The sequence below is a fragment of the Mauremys mutica genome, chromosome 7, assembly GCF_020497125.1.
Source record: "Mauremys mutica isolate MM-2020 ecotype Southern chromosome 7, ASM2049712v1, whole genome shotgun sequence".
NCBI classification, from domain to species: Eukaryota; Metazoa; Chordata; order Testudines; family Geoemydidae; genus Mauremys; species Mauremys mutica.
This window is the reverse complement of record NC_059078.1, coordinates 115,661,763-115,689,560: the sequence shown is the minus strand read 5'-3', so window position 1 is coordinate 115,689,560 and position 27,798 is coordinate 115,661,763. Positions and strand designations below refer to the sequence as shown.

At 40.8% G+C, this 27,798-nt stretch overlaps 1 protein-coding gene across 1 annotated transcript in view; it reads left to right on the top strand.

The window, feature by feature from the left end:
* The first annotated feature begins 9,037 nt into the window (after positions 1-9,037).
* Positions 9,038-27,798, top strand: part of CCDC172 (coiled-coil domain containing 172) — a 37,340-nt gene continuing 18,579 nt past the window's right edge. Inside the window, exons 1-6 of the mRNA XM_045025335.1 lie at positions 9,038-9,290; positions 10,870-10,955; positions 14,595-14,711; positions 15,774-15,939; positions 16,917-17,018; positions 20,733-20,835. Coding sequence (XP_044881270.1) covers positions 9,212-9,290; positions 10,870-10,955; positions 14,595-14,711; positions 15,774-15,939; positions 16,917-17,018; positions 20,733-20,835 — 653 coding nt within the window. The 5' untranslated portion in view covers positions 9,038-9,211. The remainder of the gene's footprint in view (positions 9,291-10,869; positions 10,956-14,594; positions 14,712-15,773; positions 15,940-16,916; positions 17,019-20,732; positions 20,836-27,798) is intronic.

Here is a 27,798-nt window from a genome sequence, read left to right as displayed (position 1 = left end):
GTTTGGGTACAGCTTGCAGGCTCTCTTTTAATTGCAATCACTTTTTTTTAAAACAGATGGAATCACAGAAACAGTATCTCTATCAATAGACAGGGAGATTTTGATAGCATGAGTGACCACTGCCAAATCTACTCTGAGTAAGGTCTCCCGCACCCAAAAAGGAGCCATATCAAAAGGGAAAGGGCACAGTTTATGTAGACCTCAGGATTATCCTGTTGTTTCCCAGATTAGTTTTTGCAATTAACAGATAAGAAAGGTCTTAACCAGCTTCCTCAGCTAGATAAGTTTTCTAAGAGCTATTCAGATTCTTTTTAAGGGAGCTAGGGGGAAAAGAACAGCTCCTAGACAAATAACTCAGATCCTTTGTATTAAGCTTACGGGTACATACAGTCTCATCCCCTATTAGGTCTCCCATAGAGGAAAGACATATTACTATATTCAGAGGTTGACTCATCCATTGCCATTAAAAAAAACTTGCCTGTTTTACCTTAGTTGACCATTAAACATTATCTTAGTTCTACAGTATTTGTGCTTTTCTATACTTATAGAAAGAAATATATTGAATGCTGTAAATATTGAAGTAAAATTTGCTACTTAAGAAGTTATAAATCAATTGGCAAGTTTTTACCGGGGAACATGGCATACTAAGCTATGAGATTAATTTGATGAAAGCCTTCAGCACAGACACAAATATTATTATAAAAAATAGGGAACACTTGTGTTTTGCATTCAAGTTGTTTTCATCATGCCAATTAACTCCTTTCGCTTTAATGGAAATTAAGGGAAGGGTTTAAAAAAATATCTAAATTAGTTCTAAATACCACTTCTGTTATGACTATGAAAATTAAATTGTTTTATTTATTTTCTTTAACCATCTAATATGTATCATATTGTTGGTACATTTGCAGTATCAGAAAGAAGTTGGGCTTTATGAACTATGATAAAACATTTCAAAATCTTCTGAAATACCTCAGAGCAGAGGTTCTCAAACTGTGGTCCGTGGACCACCCGTGGTCTGTGAGCTCCATTCAGGTGGTCCGTGGATGCTTCCCTCTAAGGTGCAAGCTTGGGTGGCCGGACATGAGAGAATGAAGGGCAACCCACCTAATTAGTGGAGCCGTGCAGGCATGGCTCCACTAATTAGGTGCCTGGACCCTGGAGAAGACACACATGTAAGGTGAGGTGGTGGCCTTGGGGGGAATAGGGAGTAGGTGGGAGAGGGCAGTGGGGTGAGAAGAGGGAGTGGGGGGAATTTGGGATATGCAGAGCTGTGGCAGCTAGAGAAAGAGGCAACTTTCCCCAGCCCCAGATCTGTGGCTGCTGTGGTAGGGGAGAGAACCCCCAAGCTGGGCTGGGAAGGAAGGGGTGTCACAGCAGGAGAGAGAGGGCACATCCATCGCATTAGCAAGTAAGACTACTGATATAAAAATATGAGTTGTGTGCTTTTATTTGTAGAACAAAAAATAATAATAATTATTAAGGGTTTTTTTATATAGTGCTTTTATCCAAAGCGCTTTACAATAGTTAGCTAATGGTACAAACAATATTTGGAAAGATCATTAAGTGGTCCGCCGAGACCCTCAGCAATTTTCAATTGGTCCACGAAAAAAAAAGTTTAAGAACCACTGCCGTAGAGAAGACAATGACAGATACTGATCTAGTAATATTCTATAAAAGCTACTGTCAATTTAAATACTGAAAGCATAAAATGATCTTGATGAATTAACTTTAAATACATATTTCAAGACCCAACAGGATTTATATATCATATAAAGTAAGGCGGAATTATATAACCAATAGATGCTGAAAAAGGAGCTAGGCTTCTGGGGAAAAAACAGAGTAACATGCAACAGACAGGTAAAGAGGGATCAAAGAAATGGAATGGGGTTATAAAGGATATGGTAAAATATTTAAAGTTGCTCATTTTGAGTCATTAAACAAAATGAGTATTTTCCTTAGGTCTATTTTAATGCAAGCTTAAACCTCGTAACAAAGGGGCCAATCCTGTAAAGTGCCAAGTATCCTTAACTCTATCATATCTTCCTTAACTGAGTCTTTTCAGAGATGAATAGTCCTCATCTTTTTAGTCTGTCCTTGTTTGGTAATTGTTCCATACCCTTGCTCATCTTTGTTGCCCTTCTATGAACTTTTTCCAGTTCCACTATATTTTTTTGAGGTAGAACAACCCAAACTGGACACAATATTCAAGGTCTGGGAGCAGAATGGATTTATATAGTGGCATTATATTTTCTGGCCCTTTCTTAATAGTTCCTAACATTCTTTAGCCTTTTTGACCGCTGCTGTGGATTGAGTTGAAGTTTTCAGAGAACTATCCATGACGACTCCAAGATCTCTTTCTTAAGCAGTAACAGCTAATTAAGAACCCATCATTATAGGGGTGTGTATGTGGGGGGGGTGTTGAATTTCATCTGCCATTTTATCGCCGTTTCACCCAGTTTTGTGAGAGCCCATTCTAACTCTTTGCAGTCAGCTCTGGATCTAACTATCTTAAATAATTTTGTATCATCCACTTCACTGTTCACTCTCTTTCCCAGATCATTAATGAATATGTTGAAGAGCCCAGCTCCCAGTGCAGCTTCTTAGGGGTTGGGGACCCAACTGTTTGCCTCTCTCCATTGTGAAAATGGACAGCTGATAGCTGCCTCAAACAACTGAGTCCTATCTACTAAGTACTAAAACCAAACTGTAGACTTCCAGACTAACAATTAAACAAGTTTGCTGCAACACTAAACCAAAGTGATATTTGTTTTGCTAGTTTTTTACGACATGACAGATTAGTCATATTTTTCCTTCATTACATATGTTACTATAGTCATGCCAAAAAATTATAGAGCTCTGATAAAGGAAGGCCTCAGTTGTCAAATATCCAAATTATTAGGAAAGTTAGATTTAAAAAGTTTTAAGGGAAAAGTCTAGCAAAGAAGACAGGTGAGCTACCTTTTAAATTAAAAAAGCATTGCAGACATACACTGTAAAGACCTTTTACACAGCACAATTACCAATCAGCAAATAAAACAGGTGCTGTATGATTATGACTAAAAGACAATAGAAGGCTTAGATTTAAAAAAAAAATCTTCACTTTATAACCCCTAGGGATGGGATCCAATGAAGACTTTCCAGATGGAATTACACAAAATCTTGGATGTGAGACTCAAACAGAGATATCACAATGCTAATAGCTGGCTTCCTTTATAAGGGACATCTGTTGAAAAGTTGTTTACATTCCTAGCAAAATGCAAAAGGCTATAACTAATCCTCCAGTGAAGCTAACATTGTCTGGGGGTAAGAAAGTCATTTCCTAGTGCTATTATTTAATATTAACCTGCTTGCTTAAATTCAGAGATCTCCTGTAGATTTTTGTTTGTCTGCAATAACTAACAATTTATTAGATAGTGATGTCATTTTATTTACTTCAGTTTTGAAATACTGAACACTTTCAGTCTGGAAAAACAATGAGCCAAGTTCTTCACTGACACTTACATAAATCACTGAGATTACACAGGATATAAATCTGCACAATAATCTGGTCCAATTACTTCAAAGTTAAATCACAAAATGTTACTGGAAGTATAAATATTTTTCACTCTTAACAACCGCAGTAGCAATAGTTGAATTAACCAATCATTTGGACAAAACACTATTTTGCTGATTTGGCAGCACTAATTTAAACATTAAAAACAAACGTGGGTGTTGGGCATAAAGAGCATCCTGAAATTACCATTCACAGCCACAAGATGGAGTCTGATATGATTGTATTTCTTTCTGTAGAATTTACCATGGGCCAATCCTGCTTCTATGCAAGAAAATGGGGGTGAGAGGAGTTGGGGGAAATAATTGACTTGAATGCAAGCAGAATCAGTCCTGTATTTGTATTTGACAATGGTACTGAACTGGCTGCTCAATCAATGGATTTGCTTGGAAGAAAATGATTTTAAAATTGTATTTCTAACTTTTCTAAGACAAAGCTAAATGAAGAACACCAGTATTTCATGTTTGTAAGGTATTTCTGCAGATATAGGATATGCTGCATACAAGTTGTGCCTAAGCTTTTCACTCTGCAGGCCAAACATAATATTAAAATAGGTCCTGGGCAACAGTTAAAACCTGGGGGCAGATTTTCTGCCATGTTCTAGTCCTTTTCCCTGCTCAGATAACACAAAGAAAGCAGAACCTACTCGCAAGGTCCCTGCTGGGGATCATCCAAGAGAAGGGGAACCTCCAATGGGTTTAAAGCTGGAGCACTGACTCCAATGCATCCCACCTTGCAGCCCATAGTATAGGGGATGAAGAGGGGTATATGTAGACCATGCTTTAACCTGTGTTTAGCAGAAAATCGGGGAGCCAATGCAGGTTGTAGTTCTCATCTGAGCTGCTGCTGGCAGCAGCACTGCCTTCAGAGCTGGTGCCCAGCCAGCAGCTGCTGCTCTCTGCTCTGCTTTGAGAACTGAGCTAGAATGGCTCAGTGTAAAATTCATTTGAATTTTTGTTTTTGTTTTTTAATTTTCATTTCATTTGTGCCAAAACACTGAGTTTGATCTCACATTGGTGCAAATCAGAAATGATTCCACTGAAGTCATGGAGTTAGTTATGCCAGGTTAAAATTTAGTTAAGTGAGATCAGAATCAGGCCCTCCTTGTTCAAAACCACATTTTTTATAATGTCACACTTGAGCACCAACTCCCAGCAGTGTACAGCTGGGACTTCATCACTGAAAACAAACACAAAATAAAGTAAGTGGAATTACCACAAAGAAGAATTTGATCTATTTTGTTAAATGGGAGGGGAAGAGTGAAGGTGGAGGTAGACACAAAGAAGTAGTCAGCATGGGATTGAACAGAGGCAGTTTAAGGGGAGAGACGCGCTGGAATAAAAACTGTCCCCTACCCCCACAATGCCAAGCACCTATTTCAGTAGCACTTTGTTGACCTCCAGCCACTTTAATGCACTTTGGCTTCATATTGAAATTATTCAGTATTCTGTTTCTTTCAAAAGTGTTTTAAGAGCATTAGTTGTGCCTTTGATATCGCTGAATGGACAGCTGGACTTGATGGGTAATCAGAAGAGGGACAGGCAGTTCAAATGCTACAAGTAAACAAGAGAAAAATGGCTAGGAAAAAACAAACATTAAATGTATTCAAAATAGGAGAAGAAATGTATTTATAAACTATTCCCTGCTTCTGTATTTTCTATCTTTCTACTGTTATTTTTAGAAGAAGGCCATATGCCTAACCTAGTTCTACTACAGCCTTATTTTCCTTTTACTCCCACCAAAAATAGTTTTCTACAAAGGTTATTTCTCTTAAAATGACATTTAACAGGTTCATGCCTCACAAGGCACTAGAGGCATCACAAGGCTACCAATGTGCACCTTCTTGTAGCTTTTTCCTATACCAAAATGTGTAGCACACTATTCTACTGTGCATATGAAGTGTCTGCATTTACCCACTAAACCAGATTAATAGCTCAGGAGAAGCCATTTTGGTTTAATGATTGATTAATGAGTAAATGTTTACATAAATCTTAACACAAAAGGATCTGATGACTGCATGAGTTGTATCCAACCATTCAGCTGACTGTTAACTTTTAACCAATAGTACCTCTGTGGTCTGGGTTATCCAGCTACAAACATTGCTCCTGATTCTGAGAGGGAGTCTTCCTCTTGCTAGTGACTGTGTAGTGGTTTTGGGGTTTTTTTTGGTCCCAATCTCCCTGTGCCCAGGAGGTATCCCTTTGCCTTCAGTGGAACTCCTCTCATAGGTGAAAGTCCATGCTACTGTGTGCAAATACAGGATTGGTGCCGTAGATATTTCACAGCTGCCTATGGCCACCTTCTTCCCAGAGGTGAAGAACTCTGTCCAAGCAGACTGCCATAAAACAATCAAGACAGGGAGAATGACCCACATTCTGTGTCCCGCAGCACCTTAGCATGAAAGGCAAGGCATTTCTCATGTGACGTTTGTTTGGATAGAGAATGTTTTTAAAGGCCAAAGACTATAGCATCTCTGTGTGGCTGTGTTCGAGACTTCTGTTACGAAGAAAAAGAGGGGGTCCACAGCGTGGAAGATTGAGAAAAACAAAAATCCAAACCCATCCTCCCCCTTTTTAAAAAAGTTATGAACATGCTTAAATATACACAAGATCAGTACCTAATTTTAAACATGCTGCGTTGAATAAGAGCAATAAACAAGGGAGAAGAGAATAAGAGCATGTAGCTACTCAGAGTTCATGTACATCCTGAAGGTTCCATTAATTTTTTTTAATTTATAAATATTTCTAAATATTTAGAGGATTGCGGGGGCAGAGGTTTCAAATTTACATTTCAGGCTATCAAAATTATATTGTTTTTGAAAAAATCTGACACTATCCATTTAAAAATACATGCATTTAAATTGACAAGTTTCAGAGTAGCAGCCATGTTAGTCTGTATCTGCAAAAAAGAACAGGAGTACTTGTGGCATCTTAGAGACTAACAAATTTATTTGAGCATAAGCTTTCGTGGGCTACAGCCCACTTCATCGGATGCATAGACTGGAACATCAGCAGGAGAAAAAAAACTTTTGAAGTGATAATCAAGATGACCATGTTAAATAACCTCACACCTTCTATTGGCCTCTTACAGTTGGTATGGCTACTTCCACCTTTTCATGTTCTCTGTATGTACAGGGGCGGCTCCAGGCCCCAGCACACCAAGCACGTGCTTGGGGCGGCATGCCGCGGGGGGCGCTCTGCCGGTTGCCGGGAGGGCGGCAGGCAGCTCTGGTGGACCTCCCGCAGGCGTGCCTGTGGAGGGTCCGCTGGTCCCGCAGCTTCGGTGGAGCATCCACAGCAGGGGCGGCTCTACATATTTGGCCGCCCCAAGCAGTCAGGCGCGGGAGACGCCCCAGAGCCCCGGGAGCAGCGGACCTCCCGCGGGCATGACTGCGGAGGGTCCGCTGGTCGCTCGGCTGGACCTCCCGCAGCTGCGGACGGTTGGCTGGTCCGGCAGCTCCCAGTGTAGCTTCCGCGGTCATGCCCGCGGGAGGTCCTGCCGAGCCGCGGGACCAGCGAACCGTCCGCAGTCATGCCTGCGGGAGGTCCACTGGAGCCGTGGGAGGAGCGCCCCCTCCGCAGTCATGCCTGCGGCAGGTCCGGTCCTCCCGGGGCTCCAGTGGACCTCCCGCAGGCGTGACTGCGGCAGGTCCACCGGCCCAGCCTGCCGCCCCTGCCGGCAAATGCCGCCCCACGCGCGTGCTTGCCGCGCTGGGGTCTGGAGCCAGCCCTGATCCACAGGCATGCCTGCGGGAGGTCCACCGGAGCCGCGGGACCAGCGGACCCTCCGCAGGCACGTTTGCAGGAGGTCCACCGGAGCCGCAGGACTGGCGACCGGCAGAGTGCCCCCCGCGGCGTGCCACCATGCTTGGGGCAGTGAAATTACTAGAGCCGCCCCTGTGTATGTATAAATATCTTCTTGCTGTATGTTCCAGTCTATGCATCCGATGAAGTGGGCTGTAGCCCACGAAAGCTTATGCTCAAATGAATTTGTTAGTCTCTAAGGTGCCACAAGTACTCCTGTTCTTTTTAAATTGAAAAGTGTTCTTATGCTTAGCTCCACTTTGTAACAAAATCTCTCTCCCCACCCCCTTCCTACACAAATTAGAGTTTATAGAGAATACTTTACTACTGTCACAGCACCTTGATTACAAAAGGCAATTACTAATTCTGAAGTACATTAAAAAGACATGACCTGATTAGGGCATGATGATTAAGATACAGATATAGATTAAGATTAGGATGCACTGATATGACCTACAAAATAAAATTAAAAACGCCGTTGGAAAAAGCCAACAATTTACAAAAGGTCTTATTCTTTGCATGGCTCTAGTTAAACAGGAATGCATTAACATTTAGTTTTGACCCTGCAAGCATTTACATACGTATTTAACTTTACACATGAGTAGTCTCACTGAACTCAATGAGACTACTATGTGTAGTTAAGCATGTGCATGTTTGCAGAACTGAGGCCCAAGTCACAGCTACCAAGCTGAACTCTAAAGACTATTTCACTTCCCCCATCCTGAATTTCAAGACTTCTTTAACAGAGCTGTAAAATGCACTATAGTTGGATTCTGGCTTCCTCTCTTATGAAGAACAGTTCCTTTTTCCATAATTTGAGACTGGAGCCCCGCCACAAAGAGCAGCTCTTCTAATATGTGACACAGAACACCATCCTGGCATACAGCAGCTTTCTCACGGTTTGAAACATGAAAGCCCCTGTTGCAACCATAGCAGTAAAGTCTTGAAAACTTCAAAGAATGGTTTTCATTTTATTTTTGCCTTTATCCCAAGATATTGTAGTTCTTTTTCTTGAATTTTTATAAAATGACTTGTTCACTCACAGGCTCAGGTAAGAAATAGCTATCTGAATTGTCAAAAGTTCCCCCTTTCACTAATAGTTTCCATTTTTCCTTTGGTTAGGAAGCTTCACTACTAAAACACTTTCCTAAATTCACCTTTGTGAACTCTTCCCTCTGTTTCACTTTGTGCCAATTTAAAAATAAAATCATTTCAGTTTTACATAAGATGGGTCAGTTTCATGTTTTCAAGTTTCATCAGAGCCTTATTTTGTTTAACAGTAGCTTGACTATAATATAACATTTTGCTGAAGTTGTTTCATCCCGTTAACTCTGAAACATTGTACAACGAGGACTACCACCCCTCCCTCTATGTGTTAAGATTACCCTCTGCCCCACCCCAATCCAATCTTCTCCACCAGCAGACCCCCCGCTACCTCCCACGCTCTCTCCATCCAATCCCTGTTCCCTCTGCTGCCCCCCAAAACCACCAGCCTCTTCTACTGCTGGGATCATCTTTTCCCACCCCTCAACCCAGCTTCCTTCCTCTGCTCTAACCTCAGGCTTCCCCGCCTGACGGGCTGGTTCTGGGGCTTCTCCTTGGCTGCACAAACCCCTCTGGAGGGACTGTTCCTCCAGCCACCGGTCGGGAGGTAGAGGGGCAGGAACTGAGGTGGCCAGGCGGGAGGGGGGGTAGATGTGAGGGACTGAGCACAAGGCTGCTGCTAAAGGGGGAGGAGTCAGGCTCAGTGAAGAGCTCCCTACCCCCCTGTGAGGGGCCTCTGAAGTGGTGAATAAGTCTCCCAGGGACAGGGAAATAACCCCAAGTCCTGCCCCCCCCTCTGCCCCAGGAGACAGAAATGAGCCTGGACTCCCTGTTCCAGCAAATTCTCCTCACAGAGCAGCAAGCGGAGGAGAAGCGGCGCCTCATGCACCAAGGTCAGCCACACAGCCGCCATCTCGTGCCTGATGCAGCGAGGATGGCCGGGGTGCCTGTGGTCACACCAGGGGCGGCTCTAGGCATTTTGCCGCCCCAAGAACGGCAGGCAGAATGCCTTCAGCGGCGTGCCTGTGGGAGGTCCCTGGTCCCACGAATTCGGCGGCAGCCTGTGGGAGGTCCGCCGAAGCCGCGGGACCAGCGGACCCTCCGAAGGCATGCTGCCAAAGGCAGCCTGCCTGCCGCCCTCGCAGCGACCGGCAGAGCGCCCCTCATGGCTTGCCGCCCCAGGCACGCGCTTGGGGTGCTGGTGCCTGGAGCCGCCCCTGGGTCACACGACTCCATGGTTCCCAGAGAGCCCTGAATGGCAGTGAGGTTTTTCCTCCATCTTGTGGTGGGGGTGGTGTTTTCAAGCAAGGTCAGTAAATGCTGACTGAGCCTTTCCCCTGGAGTATATCGACTCCTAGATTATAAGGCCGGAAGGGACCTCCAGAGTCTTTAGTCTCACCTGTATAACACAGGCCACAGAGTTACCCTGTCACTCCTGTACTGAGCCCAATAACTCGAGTTCCTGCCTCCCTCACCATCTCCTGTTTCAATAGTTCTAGTGAATTCCATAGGGACTCAGGGCAGCCCTGCAATAGACACATGTGGGCTGACTTTGAAAGAGCCTATCTCCCTTCTCCTGTGTGTGAATACAGCAGAGTTAGGCTTGTATCATCCTCACGCACAGCCTTGCCAACATATAATTTTTTTTATCATGAGATTCATGATATTTGTTGTTATTCCTAAAGCCCCAATTCCTGGAATCATGTTATTACAAGCAAATCTCAGTGCTCGCTCGCTCTTTTTTTTTTTTTTTTTAATACGAGTACATTTCTACCCTCCCGATGGTGGAGGAAAGATGAAAAACAAACCCAAAGGCTCTAAACCAGAAGGCGAATAAAAAGGATCTACTATTTTTTTAATCTCATGATTTTTAAGCTGACCTCATAATATTGGGGGGGCTAAGTCATGATTTTCTGAATGCTTGGGTCTGGCAATACTGCAGTCTAGACCTGTAGTTTGAACTCTACAAAATCTGCTTTCAGGAAATGTAATTGCCTGGAGTGCAGTGGGAACTTTAGGAAGTTTGTCCAAGATTACATAGAAAACTGCCAGCAGATTTAGAAACAGAACCCCTGTATCTTGTCTCCTTGCCTGTTGTTTTAATCCCTTGGTCATGGTATAGCAGAGTATCAACAAGGTACTTTACTATACAGTAAAACAGGTGACCCTTACTTTAAATCAAATTTCCAAAGCTAGCTATATGAATTATCTATGCAAATGTCATGTTTGTCCACACTAAAGTAGTAATTAGGCACTTGTTTGTTCGCAATTGAATGTCAATTTCCACTTCTAGTAACTGATGACAGTGACAATAGCTGTTATAGGAAAACCAATGTGATTAGAAGTCTAGCAATTATATGTCTCTACTGAAGTCATCTTTCTACACCACTATCTTGCAAGCAGCAAATTGTTAAAAGAATCTCACTTTCACCAATTGATTTCATGTGTTTAAAGGTTCCTTTTGTATTTCAGTTAAATTAGACATAAACAGAAGTCATGAAAAAATTAAGCAAATAACAGAAGAGCTGAATGAAGCAAAAATAAAATTAGAAACTAAGGTAGAGTAGTAATACTTATAGTATGTTAATTATTGTTATAGATAAATGGGCTCTTATTTTAATACATTGTTCATGAACACTTTGAAGCAGTATACTTCATGTAGTGTTTATATTAATTATCATAGTGTTTGCTTTATGTATGTATTTGTATGCATTTCTATAATGCTCATCGCCATAGTATCTGAACACTTCACAAGAACATCGGCCTGCCGTTTTGATCCCAGTCCTATAAGCCTCACCATTCAGACTGACCCCTGAGATTGCAGGGAGCCCCAGGGGCCTCAGTAAGATTCCATATGGTCTCAGAGGTATACCAATCTGGTTATTTTTATACGCTTGGGGTCTTGATGTAGAAGGTAGAACACTCCTTCCTTCTCCTTTATTAACACTCTAAGATACATGGAGTCTGTTCACATACGCGCTTCACTGCCCACTTCCATTCAATAATGGCCTTACCTAGTGTGCACTGAAGTAAATTAAGAGAGTCCCAGAATTGACTTTAGTGAGCTTTGGATCAGGCCTTAAGAGTTCCCACCTCATCCACACATCAGCAATTCTATTTGTGTTACTCACCTCTAGCATGTACAAAGATTGCACTTATAGTTTGGCTAGTGCCATTGTAGACAGAACCACCTTTCTAGCCAGACCAGTTAGTGTTCAGCCACTCACTTTTACATTTTCTAATCTCTTTTTCCATATAGTAGATGTGGAGCCTTGTTTTGAGACATGTACTCCCTTTTTATACTCTCAGTTTTTTCAGTACTAATAATTGTGGGTGAAACTGATGTAAGAAACCCACTTGTTTGTGCCTGCAAATGAGGTCTAAATGATATCACCTGTGCTCTTAAATATCTGCACCCACAAAATTGTAGGTGCATAGTAAGCAGGCAGACAGAGGCTCCTTTTAGAGTCAGGCCTATGTTATCTCTAGTATTTTACCTATAAAATAACAAATAGGTTATAGATAAATCTTGCAATCTTCTGGATTGTGCTTTGTGCCCCTTTTGACTTTTACTGCCAGACTCCTATTTTTACCAACACTTATTATACTACTAATTCATTTGGTGAGGTGAATGAATGGTTTGGTGGCGATACCGATCTCTCAAAAAATATAGGCTGTTGTGTGGTTTGCCAGTGGTATGGACTTCAATGCTATTGTGACAGGTGCTATAAAAACCCCTAAAATAGATTAAGGTATGTTGCGGGGGGGAAGAATCCACATACTTGTTTAGAAATGTTTACTAGTTACAAATTTAGACCTTGATTCGGCAAACAGTTACACATATGCATGTCAACAGCCCGACTGACTTCAATGAAACTAATGTGCATAACTGTTTCAAAGATCAGAACCCAATATGGATCTACAATAGGAACTGGTCTTTAATCAATACAAGGTTGGAATGTGTGATATTTGCTAGGTAACCAACCCCCTGTAGTCCTGCTTATAAAATTAATTTATGAGAATCACAATTTTATTTGTATACCCCTAATTTCTTATTGATTCATTCTGGTTTATAATTGTGGTTTGTATGGTAGGTATCAGAGGACTCAAAAGTAAAACAATTGCGGTACATGACTGGGAGAGAAAGGTGAAGATGCATTCCTAATTGATTCCAGTGTCTTTTATACATTAATTAATTATATTCTTACCAATGTGTACAACAGTAGATTTTATTTGCTTGTTTAGTTTGAAATTGATTCATTTATCAAAAGGAAATGATGCAGGCAATAAAGGAAATGCCAAAATGCATTATTTCAATCAAATAATATTTCAATACAAAGATTATAAATTGACTAGTGAGATTACTTACATTGTCAATTATTTTTCAATATCTAAAATTTAGCTTATTCTACAAATTCTCAATGTATCTACTGCAATTAATATAATCAAACTACTACTAAGTAATAATATAATACTAAAGTCCTCCTCCAAATAACTGTATGTCATTTCTTCCCTCTACCCCTCCCCCATCCCAACCCAAGCCTGAATAAGTAGATGAGCCTTAGAGTTCAAAAATGTTTTGACATCTATTTCACAGAGACTGCTTGTGGTCAAGAGAACACTCTTAGGAAATATTAATTTTTTTCTGTTCTGTAAAACCAGCTAGCATGTAATTAGAACTTGATTTATAGCATTTTGCCTTTTATGGCTCAATGATTTCTTTACAAAAAATTATTGCAAAGTAATAGATTATGAAGGCACTTTGGGGCTAAAGAAACTACAGTAAGCCTGGTTATATTCAGTAATATAAATACAGAAGCACAATATTAGTAACTTCCTTTGAATCAGTACGTAACAATAAATTATCCCAAAGCTCTTGATATTGGAGGAACAAGCTCCCTGACACCTTCACTAAAATATGGTTGATATGTGAGGAGAAAATCTGGCCCATTGTTTTCTTTTCCAAATTCTCCTCATTTTGCCCGAGCGTCATTACTATTGATACTATCACCATTCTCTTTGTTATTCAGGCATATCAACTTGACTGTACCCTCTCTCAACTCGCATATGTAGACAGTTTCCAAATCTTGTTGCTTCTTCTTCCATAATATCTCTAATATTTGGCCTTTTCTTGCCATCCACACCACTAAAACTACCATATAGACTCTCACCGTATTTCCTCTTGACTAGTGCAATCTCATCCTCTGTGGGCTTCCTGACAGCCACTTTGCTCCCTTGTCATCAGTTCAAAACACTGCTAAGATCACTTTCCTTAACCAGTGTTTTGACCGTTTCAACCCTCTCTTTGAGTCCCTTCATTGGTTCCCACTCACCATCACATCAGATGCTTCTGGTGCTTGCCTTTAAAATCCTTCAATAACTTAGCTGCTCCCTACTTATCTGCTCTTGTATCTTATCATATTCTGTTCCTCTATGCTTGCTTAGTTTTAAACCTCCAACCATGGTTGTGCTACAAAATCATGAAGAATTCTCCTTGAGTGGTATGCACAAATTAGTTGAGCAGCCTACCTCATCAGTTGAAGTACTGTTTAAAAAAATTAAATCTGAAAATACAAATGTGTGCAGAAGGAAGGTTTTTAGTTTATTTGGCGTTTTATAGTAGAACTATCTTCATCCCAAAGCTTGGTCCCTTCATTACCCTTCTCTGGCTGATAGTTCTCATAGTTATACTGGGAAAATGTATGAGACCATCAATCCCTACTTCCTCGTCTGTAGTAGAAGAGGCATAGCATAAATAGTTCTCTATGGCTAACCACAGACATTCAGAGAAGAGCACAATAACTTTGGATTTTTGTCCCTTTGAAGTTAATCTATGCCTGATTTGATGATATCTGGTTAGATGAAGAAAAACTCACCCCTATGTTCAGCTATCTAAAAGATTGTATGCTCTGTTGAGTCTCTCTCCATTCCAGATGAAACGTTTTCTGGCTAAAAATGAGAGTTAAGGACTCCATTCTCTATATTGGGAACAGCACTGATCTTAGCCTCTGAAGAGGGGATACTGCTGCAAAGAATTGTGATTACATTGAAGCTAATGAGAAAAGGAGACCCATTAAGCTTCCATGGTCTAGCAGCTATGCAGACTATTTTTTTTCTGGATAAGGTTCTTTATGTGCAAAACCTATACATCATGTGTACTTATTTTTATCACCTATAATCTTTTGTTCTCTTTGAAGGTTCAACAGCTGTCTGAAAAGCTCTTCTACTTACAGCTTTTGAAGAACCGTGAAGACATCTTAGAGAAAAAGAAAGTTGAACTTATGAATCAAAGGAGTATTTTTCTCAAAATCTTTGTATGTTTCCAGTTATACTATTTAGGAGAGTTCAGTTTTACAAAATACTGTATGACTACAGTCAGTTTTATATTTAGAAAAAAATTGGACACTAATTAATTATGAAAATCTGAATGATTAAAATTTGTTTTGGTTCTAACAAATTAAAACACAAAGAAATTCAGAATCTCACTCCAAACTTTAATCCATGATTTTAGATAATCTACCTGCTGGATTACCTTTAAAAACTTTTCAGTTGTCTTTATAATTTAGTAGTATTACTGCAGTGTCTAGCATAGTCTAAATTATAAAGACAACTGAAAAGGACAGAATAAGGAATACTGTAAATATTATTATATTGATGCTACTTAGCTATAAAGGCAAAATTGCTTTCCTCTGATGGAATGTGAATTTGCTATCAACCGTATCCAATCAGATTTATCAGGTTATCTTTTCTTGTTTACAAGGGAAATCACTTTTTATTTAAATTAGTATTCAGATAAGAGCTTTGAATGGAATTTAATCTTGTCATTGACTTTATGAATGTATTTTTCTATAAATGAAAGATTTTCTTTAAAAAATAAATACTTTAAATTTGGGACCTACTCTAAAAGGCACTGAGAAACCCCATATTCCTTAACAGGGTCAGCTCTCTTATATTTTGGGAGCTTAAATAGTGCAGTGGCCTTGTCCTGAACTTCTGCAGAGGAGTGAATTTCACCCTTAATGAGCAATTTAAAGAACCAAAAAGAATGACCACTTTGTGCCATTGATTTTAAGCAAAACTCTCCATTGATTTCAACACATGCTTAAAAATTGATAGCATAATGTGGCCTCTAACACTAATGATACAGCACTATTATTATAGAACACGCTCCTTTCATTTTGTCACAGGAGCAAAACAGTAAGATTAATGCAACAGAAGTAATGATGGAGATCTAGACCATTTCCCTGTTTTTCCAGGTTACAAAATAGAATACATGGTGATTTTACATAGTTATAAGGGGGTAAAGCTGTATTTCAGCTTGATTATTTTAACAAGGATTCTATTTTCCTCTATATATTTTCTTTCCACCTTTCTAGTCAGATACAAAGAGCAAAATGATTGAAGAAGAGGAGAATTTTATTAAGGAAATCACAGATTTTAACAATGAGTATGGACTAACATGTAACAGAGAGCTTTTGATTAGAAAAAAAGCCAAGACTGAAATATGTGACTTGGAAACTAAGGCAAATATTTTGAAAAATGGTACGTCTTATGTTAAACTATTTTATCTTGGATTGCTAGAGAATACAAATGACTAAAACTTAACTGAGTAAAGCAATAGTTTAAAACTGATTGCCTTCCTAGCTGGATATTTCTCTTAGGGCTAGATTGTGAGATCATAATCTGCCCTGAATAAGGGGCAGTGTGTTGGTGTGGCTATATTGCCCAGTACACTCTCTCCCACTCACTTGTGCTATGCAGGGAAGTACAAGCTCTGCGGTCCCTGCATCTACTCCTGCACAGCTGTCCAGGAGGTCATAGCCAACACAGAGGCATAGGGGGGGTGCACATTGCATTACAACGTTACATGGACCACAATTAAGCCCTCAATGATTATTGACCACCTAGCTTTGAGTCCTACAAGCCCTCGTAAATTCAGTGGGAGATACATGCACAGGTGCCTCACGGGATTGGTCCTTTATAGTTATTGTCTGAAACAGGATCCTATGACCTTTTGAGCTAAAATACAGAATATAAGATTATCATAGCAGGTAGTCTAACCATGGCATTTCTTGTTCCTCTTCCTTGCTGACTGAGCAGTCATTCTTTGTGCTAGCCATAGACCACACTAGTAACAAAGGCAATGGCTACTTGGACCATTTCAGTTCCTATTTCTCCAGGTGAACCCAACTCATCCATCTGGCAATAAAGTCCAGAGTCCCAGCAACATGAATAGCCAACAGGGGTAAAAAATTTCTCTCTGCAGACAATTTGACTTGACAGACTTAATTCATCATGCACCTGTTCCTTGTATTCCCTGTTTGTAGATACAGATAATTCTAATAGAATTGTCCATATGTAATTTTTGTACACCAGGCTTTATAAGTCTAAATGTATTTTTAGCCTAATGTCCTTTTAGAATATCCGAAGATGGTTAGAAGTAATTAAAGAGTATTTAAGATTATACCATGAAGATTAAAAGTGTAATACATTTTAACTTAAAATATATTTCTTCTTAGAAATGGAGTCAATGGAACGTGAAAATGCTCAGTTAAATGCACTCCAGCTGCAGAAGAATGAATTAAAGCAGGATTTATTTACTCTCCAGAGCAAACTCAAAGGTATTTAATGTGTTTGATAATCACTTATTATGATAATCATTTGTGATTTGACAAACATATTTGACAAATAGTTCCCCTCAGATATTTTTCACAGAAGTAAAAATGTCCCAATGACTATTCATTGTCTTAATGAAAGATATGAATTGTTACTTAGAATGACAATGGATAGTCACTGGGACAGGGAAAGAGTTAGAATGGATGTATAGCTTGTATTTAGGGACTCACCTGGGGGGCGGGATACCCAAGTCGCTGCTCCAGTGATATTTTTTTAGAAGTAGAACACAGCTTGAAGAGATTGAAAAAGACGCATACTAGAATATACATAGCCCAGTGATAGTAGTGCACTACTCTTCTGAAATGTGGGAGACCCCAACTAACATCTCTTCTCCACATCAGGCAATGGGAAGAATTGAACCTAGGTCTCCCACATCCCAGGTGAGCTCCCTTATCACTGGGGTAAAACCCATACATTTATAAACTTTTTCAAACTTAGATTCACCAAACAATTTTTTTAAATGTCATTTTTGGTTTGACCGAAAACTTTTTCTTGAAAACCAAAAAAAGCCATTGTCCATCTAGCTTTAATGATGAGCTGTTTATCCTGCTAATCTTTTCATCTATAATACAGCACTGATTTAGAATGAGGACATGAGAAATATATATGTGTGTGACTTGATTTACAAAAGAACCAACAAAAGGTGACAAAGTAAAAGTTTTTGTCAGTGTGCCAGTGGTGCATATCTGGAATAAAATAAAGGAGGAGCATCGGCTAACTCAGGATAATCTGGGGTCTGAACCTGCTCTCACTGAAGTCAAAACAGTAGGTGTTACCATTGTCTTCTGTGGAAGCAGGATAGGGGCCATAAAAGACAAAGATGCTTATAAAATTGAACCAGTAGTGTCACTCACTTCTAGACTATTTTTATCATTTATGGATAGATTGATAGTAATTTAGTTATCTACCCTCTCCCTCATTTCCTTTCACTTCCTGTTTCCATCATTCCTTTCTCCAACCTCACCTTCCTTTTCACCTCTTCTCTCTTTATAATACTGAAACAATCTCCCTCCAAAATACTTTTGTGTTTGAAATACAGCTCTGATCCATGTATACTGTAACACCTCTTGATAGCCCATCATCTAGATTATTATATACAAGGATCTAATAATAAAATGGGTTTATTTGTGTGACACTTCAAATAGTGCAGAGTTCACTGGGTCCAACTTTTGTCCCATTTTGTTTAACACTGCCGTCCATTCACCATCATAATTATTTACTGCACTACAGTAGTGCTTAGGAGAGCTAGTCATAGACTAGGGAGGCCACTGTGGTAAGTGCTGTGCAAATTCAGAACTAAGAGATGACGTCTGTCCCAAAGAACTTACAACATAAGAGTATTTGTATTCTGCCATGCAGAGGTGTGATTGAAGTATATACAGACATATATGAAATCAAAGGTAGCTTGAGTAACAGCAGCAGCATTGGTGTCTGCACAGGCTACTCCTGCCTGCCAGAACCCTGCATACATACTCGAGCAGTCACCGACCATGCTGCCGCAGCTTCGCTAGTACTGTTGCACAAGCTATCTTTGTTGAGTTTTAAGGAGGGTTTTGGAGGAAGATAATGATGTAGATTTGCAAATGGTAGATTTGCCCCTCCCAACTGCAAGGAACTGTATGTGATAAGGAATGAAACCTGTTTAAAACTTGTACAAGTGGGTGATGGCATCATGGGCCGACTGGAGGTGGGAGTCAACATCTCAATACTGAATGAGAGATAACTAGGGTGGAGATAGGCCATGAAGGGCCTTGAAAATGAAGACAGGCATCTTATGTTTCACGTAATAGAGAAGGGGGAGCCAGAAGAGGGATACAAAGACAGGAATGATAGGGTCAAAGTGACAGGACAGAAAAATGAACTTGGCAGCAGCATTTGGAATGGATACAAGCCGGGCAAGACTACATTTGTCAAGGCCAGAGAAAAATCTGAAAGAATCAGCAATATTTAGTCAGCCTGGAGGTGAGGACCTACAAAGAAGTCCAAGTCAAAGATGATACCCATGACATGGGTCTGAGTGACAGGAAGGATGGCTGTATTGTCCACAGTGATTGAGAAAATAGGTATTGAGGAAGGCTTGGGGGAATGGGCAGGAGATAAGAAGCTGAGTTTTAGCCATGTTCATCTTGAGCTAATGACTAGACATAGGTGAGCATGTGTCGGAGAGACGGGCCAAGATTTTAGTTTGGACAAAGGGAGATAGGCCTGGAGCGAAAAGATAGATCTGAGAGTCATCAACATAGAGATGGTTGAATTTGTGTTTACAGATTAGATTAGTGTGTAGGTGTAGAGTAGGAGGAAAATCAGGAGACGAGAGTTGACTGTGTCAAAGGCAGCTGACATGTCAAGGAGAATGAGGATGAAGTACTGGTTCTGAGATTTGGCTAAAATAGTATAATAAAGCCAATCTTTTATTTTTATTAAATCTACAAAGCTTTGGGTATAAAATGGAAATAACCAGAACGTATGTACTGTATTTTTCCGTGTATAAGACGCCCCCATGTATAAGACGCCCCCAACTTTTCTAACCCCAAATTCAGGTTTTTTGTTTTGTTTTGTTTTCTTTGCCGCTCCAGCCGCGCTTCAGCTGTCCCCCCCCGACTTTGCCGCTCAGGCACAGGAAGAGAATGCCGAGGTAGGGGTAGAGGGGCCGAGGAGGGCCATGCGCCCCGGCTGGTCTCCGGCGGCGGCCCTGCCCGGCTCCTGCCGCATCCCTCCCCGGCTGCGCGACTCCTGCCCTGGCCCCGCGTCCCCGGCCGCCCGGCTCCCCAGCTCCCCGCGTCCCCAGCCACCCGGCTCCCCGCGTCCCCGACCCACCGCGTCACCGGCCGCCCGGCTCCCCGCTTCGCCGGCCGCCCGGCTCCCCGCTTACCCGGTCCCGCTTCGCCGGCCGCCCGCCCGTCCCCGCTTCCCCATCCCCCCGCCCAGCCCCGCTTCCCCGTCCCCACTTCGCCCGCCGCCCGCTCGGCCCCGCTTCCCCGGCCCCGCTTCGCCCGCCGCCCGCCCGGCCCCGCTTCGCCGGCCGCCCGCTTCCCTGGCCGCCCATCCCCGCTTACCCGTCCCCGCTTCTTTGGCTGCCCGGCTCCGGGTCCCCGTCCACGGCTGCCTGGCCCCGCTTCCCCGGTCCCGCTTCACCGGATCCAGCCACGTGCAGGCAGCGCGGTAAGGGGGCAGGGAGGGGGTGTTGGAGAGAGGGCAGGGGAGTTCAGGGGTGGGGGGGTGGATAGGGGTTGGGGGGGTCAGAAGGCAGGGAACAGGGGGCTTACTTCCGTGTATAAGACTACCCTCAATTTTTAGTCTAAGGATTTTAGGAAAAAGTATAGTCTTATACACGGAAAAATACGGTATATTGTTTAAATAATACATACGTAATAGTAGTTGAACTAGGAAAGAAATGCCATAAATTGTTCTTTATGAGGTTAAAATTTTAATGTACAGATACTATAAGCATCCTGCAGATTTTGCAATTGCTTGAAAGATTACAGTTGCATGGTAACTACAACTGTAAAATATTTTAATTTTATGTACTGTGATCTAATATATTCACCTTCATAGCAGTTTCCACAATAATTAGAATGTGTGAACTTATAAAATGCAGGCTGTATGTGAATACAGATGATTAATATATATTAGTAAGGACATTGTTATTTTACTTTTAGATACTGAAGAACAACTACGTGAAGCTGAAGACATTACAAAATGTTTAGAAGCAGAAAAAGTCAAAGTTAGTGAAAAGCCTCAGACTGACATTGAATGTTTAAGGTAATGATCATCAGTTGTATAGTTTAGTTTTCAAAATTAAACTTTGCCTTTATGATTTTGGATCATTCCTGTAATGTCATGGTAGCTACATTGGGCCTAATTTTAGCTTTTTCTGCATAGTATTCCCTTTGAAGTCCAAAAAAATAATTAGTGTGTGTTACAGAACAAATCCTGTTGCCCTTACTTATGACATCCAGTTAAGTCAAAGACTTTACTCCTTATTGTCTGGCTATACCAAAAGGAGGACAGAAGACACTTGATGTGGATTTAATCAGGCCGCAACTTTATTATTAGATGTCCGGGACTACCCAGCAGATAAAAGTGTACAGTGCAGGTAACCTCGTTTATTTCGTAATTACCCGGGGGGCTTCCAACAGCTCCTCCTCTTTTTCCAGCCAGGTCCCTCCAGCACATCCTTTGCCAGGACCATACCATCCACCCTCTCCCCTCACAAGAGGGTTGAGGTGGGCTATAAGAAAAGGGGGTTGGCTCCCTACCGTTCCAACCATAGGAGCCCCCAAACTCCCTGCCCTGTTCCGTTCCTTTAACCAGAACTTCCTTTTTATGTCCTTTACCAGGCCATTTATCTGGTCACTGGATGTCTTCCCTATCAAATACCTGCACTGGACATCTGCCCCACACTTACAAAATAAGTTGTGACATATAGCCTACTACCTTTTCTACTCACCATAATAGGCCTTCTCTGACACCCGCTGTGGGGAAGGCCAAACCCCCCCACTCCACTGAAGCCAATATAGTGGTGAGGGAAAAATTGCTTCCCAGCCCCCCTAAAAAGGAGCGACTAGCGCAATGCCCCCAGCAGCTTCGAACTCCACCTGATCAGCACACTTCAAAGGGAAGTGGGGGGTGCTGCCTTGCCTGCTGTGCTGTTTCAGCCTATAGAATGGAATAGTGATCCTAGTCCCTCTGCACCCACTGTGCAGTGATCTGAGGACACTGGATTCATATACATTTAGATTTGATCTACTTTCCCTGATCACTCCCACCCTCCCCAAGTGTGATTGTCTTCAAATGAAGCTACTGTGGAGTCACTCCTCTGGTGCACAAAAGGTGCATCAGCAACCCCGTATGGCTAGTTCTCTCATGGACGTAAGTAAAATGCAGGACCATGTACTCAGTCTCTGCTCTATGTGAGTACTTGATCTTCCATCTTACTCACTTTCTGAAAAACAAAAAACAAACAAACAAAAAAAGGACTTCCCAGTCCTGGAAATTGACATCTATCTTAGTTTGCCTAAATGTGACATTTCCCCTTCTATACAAATGTAAATTCTGAAATATCTTTCAAGGAGAATCCATAACTTTTCAATACAAAAATATTGAAGACATGTTAATATCCTGTTTTCTGAGCTTGGTGAAATTGTCCTTGGATTTAAGAACTCTTTAACCAAGCCAGGGCTGGCTGCAGGCACCAGTGAAGAAAGCAGGTGCCTGGGGTGGCCAAGAGAGAGGGGCGGCGCTCCATCCGGTATTGGTATTTGGTGGCAATTCAGCGGCGGCTCCTTCACTTCTTGGGGCGGCAAAAAAGCTGGAGCTGGCCTTGAACCAAGCAAAGGAAAAGACTTCTTCGTAGCAGAGGTCATCTGAAGTTTTCTTTTCCCCATGGAAATTTTTGATGAAAATGAAGTAACATTTGTCATCATCTAAATCTTCCATGGAAATTTGACTTTTCAGCTGAAAACTGAAAGATTGCAGCTATATTCTTTCAATTAAAACAGCTCCCAGGAAAATTTTGCTTCTCAAAAACCCAATTTTCTGTTGAAAAACAGTTTTCATAGAAAATCAACCACGAACCCTATTTCCCAACACTTTATACAGAGCTGAAGCCTGGCCAAAATTCCCTCCAAATGAGAATTAATTCATTTGGAAATCTGCATATAGGGGCAAAAGACTTTTGTACAACATGTACACACAAGATACAATGTAAATAATAATAGCAGCTGCTGATCCATAAGGGAATGTGTTAGAATTCATTCTTTTACATTATTAATTCCATGGTGATGCATTAGCTTTTCTGATGTATGAGGTTGTCATCTTCCTTCTAAATAATACACTTCTCAGAGTAATTTAGTGCTGTAACATCACTTAATAGTCAGCCTGGCATAATTAGTTTTCTTGGAAAGACTGTCTGCGTAGAAAGTAGGGAACCACCAAGAATTAGGATTATTTTCAATCCCCAGATTTGCCACTGACTCACTGAAAGACATCGTGCAAATAAGTTAACCCGTGCCTCAGTTTCCCTATTTGTAAATAATGATAAGCAAGTGAGGGGTCTTCTGAAGTTCAGTCATGTTTGTAAAGTGTTCTAAGAACTTTGGATGGAAGGCACTATAGAAGATAAAATATATTTAAGTCATGAATACTAATCAATGAAGCATCCTACAGAAATAAAAATCAACAGGAAATATGAGATTTGCTGATTAATTTATCATAGATTTTTATTTTATGTTGCAATACCGGTAAGTTTATATTAATTAGCTACTGCAGCATAGTGTTTAGAAGATGTATGAAGTGCTACTACTACTAAAATAGTAAACATTTCCTTTTCTGTGACTTAGGAAATTCTTTAAAAAACCTACTACATTCACATAAAATCTGTTTTAGCATTTCATACTTTGGGCCAAATTCAGAGTGGCGTTTAAGTAAGTCCAAAGTTGTTTAAGATAGTTTGGCTTACACCTTCATCTTGGCTCTTTAGCATGTAAGTTGCAACAACTTAGACTCAGACTCATACACCTTTACCAGTGTGTTTCTTACAACCCTGACATATTAGACCTTAATTGGGCCAACTGAGCTAAGATAGAGAGGGAATCAAAGATGGTTTAATTTACATTCTATTAATATAAATATGGAGCCATAAGAGAGCAGTGTTGAAAGAAAAGCAACTAACAGGAGGGTGTAAAAGAGTAAATTACTTTAGCTTACGCTGTCTTGGATTCACCCACTCACCTCTGCATTTGGAAGGAGAAAAAAGAGTGGATGTTCTAGCTCAAGTTATGAATTATTGGCTAAGTTGCTAATTATTAAGCTACCCTTGATTACTTGCTTTCTATTCTATAGTTGCATGTTAAGAATGAACATGGCTATGGCTCTTCCTTCAAAATAAATAAGCTATTTTAGATTAACAACTCTTAATACTGAATGAAGGAAGTATAATTTCAATACACCTGACACAAAGCTGACTCAACAAGAAAATAAACGCACTTCCACATTAGCTGATAGGCTGACTAAAACCTGACATTTTGTTGTCATTGTGCAATTTACAAGAAAAATACTAATTAAAAACTTCTTGTCTTGGAAATAATTTACTATAAAGGCTTAGAAAAAGATTAACTAAATGACCTATTATATTTCTTAGTTCATTATTGAAATGTAACTTGTATATTCCTTGTGGAAGACTTCAAATGTTGCTTCAGACAAAATCTGTTAAGTGTCATTCTGATACAGCGGTACTCTTTACACGAGGTAGACTATTTTTTCCCCCAAACACAGGCAGTCAAAAATTTCTGACTACAGGTATTGGTTCTGTATCATTTTCAAATGAAATATTTTATAAAGAGGTCATTGTCTTGCTAAAGTCAATCCTACAACTCCCAGGCAGGCATGCCCTTGCACCTGCATGGAACCCTACTGATGTCAAATGCCCAGAAAGTGTGTTTTTCTGTCACGTTAGTTCAGCCAAGTGAGCTTACCATGACTGAAAAGCCCTGTTAAGATACTAACATTTCTGAAGCTGTGTTATTTGGCTTCAAACGTGCTAGTCTACATCTTAGAGATTTTCAGTAATGTTAAGCTAATGTGATTTAACTAAAATGATTGGGGAAAAAAACCACACTTTTTTGGCCTTCAGGATAGGGCTAATACGGTTATGCTTAAAAACAGGGTGCTGCCTATGCAAAATCCATTGTAGGAATGGAGCCTTTGTTTCTAAATAGCATTTAGAAACAATATTTAGTATACAAAGGATGATATTTTGACAAGAATCATGGATAATATACGTACATAGATTTGCCTACAAAATGAAAGATTCAAAACATTTTTGTTTACCTTTTATAGACAGAAAAACTACATTACCCTGTAAATGGTAAAAATACAGATGTTTTTAGTGCCTCATTAGAAAAGACAAAAAAAAGGAGACACAGACGGCATCAATAAACCTGATATATGTAGCTCCCAGACTGCCCTCTAAGTCTGTTATTGTATCACATACTTAGGCCCGGCTCAAAAATCAATATTAAAAGTAGCTGGCAAAGGAAGACTCTTCATTACAATTAAGTATATATCTTAAAGTATATTGCATTACAGCTGAAAAAGGCTTAAAAGTATAGCAAGGTAATTCAAATTACAGTGACTGACCTTGGAGCTGAGCAAAATGCTCTGTAACATGTCTATGGTTTAATAAAATCCCTCCAAAATCCCTCCAATTATCACTCACGGTCAGGAAAAAACCCCACTCATTGGTGATTCAAACAGCTGATGGAGCTGATGTAGATGAGCAGATGCTCCACAATATGCCCCAGATATAGGAATCAGCCACACGCAATTTAAATAAAAAGCACTGATATAGTTATAGATAAATAGTAGCTTCCAACACTTATAAGTTTTCCCAAAAACGGATGGAATTTCTCATGCTCAAAGATAAATTTGGGGAAAATTTGTTAAAGTTTCTTTTGGCTTTTTCTGAGATATAGGAACACTGAAACAAAATAGTGTTCTCCAAATGCAGTATTTTCATGGATCCTCACCCATGGATACGTGCCTCGAAGGAATGCCTCTGACTCAGAATTCAAAAATCATTAATACACATTGGGGGCAGGAGGCACTCAATTGCCTGTTGATTAGATACAACTATCAGAATTGCCAACAATAGTCTTTTCATTGTGCACCACCGATGGTAGCGGGTCTGTTGCCAGATACTGCTGCTGCTACAGTCTGCTTACTGTTTATCTCCAATAAATAATATTTGTCTGAGCCTTCAGAAACTGAAGCATGTATCATATACGTGCATTAAATTGCTTCTGTCATACACCTCAATCACCTCACCTGCACTCTGTCCATCAATTAACCTCCACAGGAACTACTGTGAACATTCAAAACTCTTCAGTAGCTTCTGGTGGACAAGCAATTTACAGGCTTCAAGAAATGCCTCGAGTGTTGCTGGAAGATCTAGCTCACTGACTGGCAACACTCTTGGTCTAATGTGCCTCAGAGTAAGAATTGGTTGAAATTTCTCAACTGAAATTTTCCTGCTGAAAAACAGTGTTTCATCAAAAATGAAGTTTTTTTGGCAAAATCTCTTTTGATTAAATATTTCATTTTTTCTATGTGAAATTTCAAAATGAAATTAAACAATTGTTTTTTCTTGAATGGAATTTTAGATTTGTTTAATTTTTTTCAAAATCTAATAATTTTCAGTTATTGTTTTTCCCATTTTCTCTCCCTTTTTTTGCTACTAGAGGCAACAGAATGAAGAAGTTTAGGGTTTTGGTTTTTTTTTTCTTCCACAATTTTTAAAAAATGTATCCTTTTTCCATTCTAAACTTTCCAAAATGTCCTCCACTTTGGAAAATTACATGCAGCAAAAGGAAAAATGAAACATTTACTTTGCTACTTAGTAACTTTTTCAAAGTGGATGAAGTTTTCAAGAGTTGCGGAGTGGAAAAAGGAAAATGAATGGGCAGGGCCGCCCAGAGGATTCCGGGGGCCTGGGGTCTTCGGTGGCGGGGGGCCCTTCCATTCCGGGACCCGCCGCCAAAGTGTCCCAAAGACCCGCGGCGGGGCCCCCCCCGCCGCCGAATTACCGCCGAAGCGGGACCCCCGCCGAAGTGCAGCCCGGTCTTCGGCGATAATTCGGCGGCAGGGGGCCCCCACAGCGGGTCTTCGGGGCACTTCGGCGGCGGGTCCCTGAACGGAAGGGCCCCCGCCGCTGAATTACCGCCGAAGACCAAGCTGAACTTCGGCGGCGGGTCCTGCTTCGGCGGTAATTCGCCAGTGGGGGGTCCTTCCGCCCCGGAGCAGGAGGACTCCCCGCCGGCGAAGACCGGGAGCGGAAGAAGCTCCTGGGCCTGGCCCCGCAAGAGTTTTCCGGGCCCCCTGGAGCGAGTGAAGGACCCCGCTCCAGGGGCCCCAAAAAACTCTCATGGGGGCCCCTGTGGGGCCCGGGGCAAATTGCCCCTCTTGCCCCCCCCCCTCTGGGCGGCCCTGTGAATGGGTGTGAGAAGACAAATCTGGACACTATTCCTGGTACTGCACTCAGCGACAAAAAGAAGAAAAAGAGAAAAGAAATGAAAATTCAAACGTTTTGAAAATTTTTACATTTTTTTTTAATAAAAAATGGTGGTAACGTGAAAAATTGTTCCATTTGAAAACTTTGCAAATTGGAAACAGCTTCAAAATTTGAAATGTTGATAACTGGATTTCCAGTGAGCCATGACTCAGCTGGCTTAAAAAATCTTCTCCATAATGTCATCTCAAATTGTTACCATGCTAGGTTGAATGCTTCACATGCCTGTCAGCTTCCCTGGAGTCTTTCAATGACTCTGATGCAAAATTGGCCTGTCCCCATCACATCTTCATCACAAAAAGTCTAAAGTGACTGAAAATTGCTACAAACAATTTAAAAAAGATTTTAATTCCAAGAGTTTTAAAAGAAACAAGAATATTTGTATTAAAAAATGAGATATCAACATTTTGTTGAAAAATATTTCACATGAAAAACTTTAAGCAACTACTACAGTCTACCAATAGGAATGAGTACTGCATAAGCAACTACAACAGTATACCAATAGGAATGAGTACTGTCAGTTTCATAAGAGCTTTAACAAGGTAGTTAGGTTGTAAAGTGTGCCTTCAAAGACATATTCTGGCTTAGACAAAACTCCAATAACTTCGTGGTGTCACTCACAGATCATTACAACTAGTATGTTGCATGCCTTATAGAGT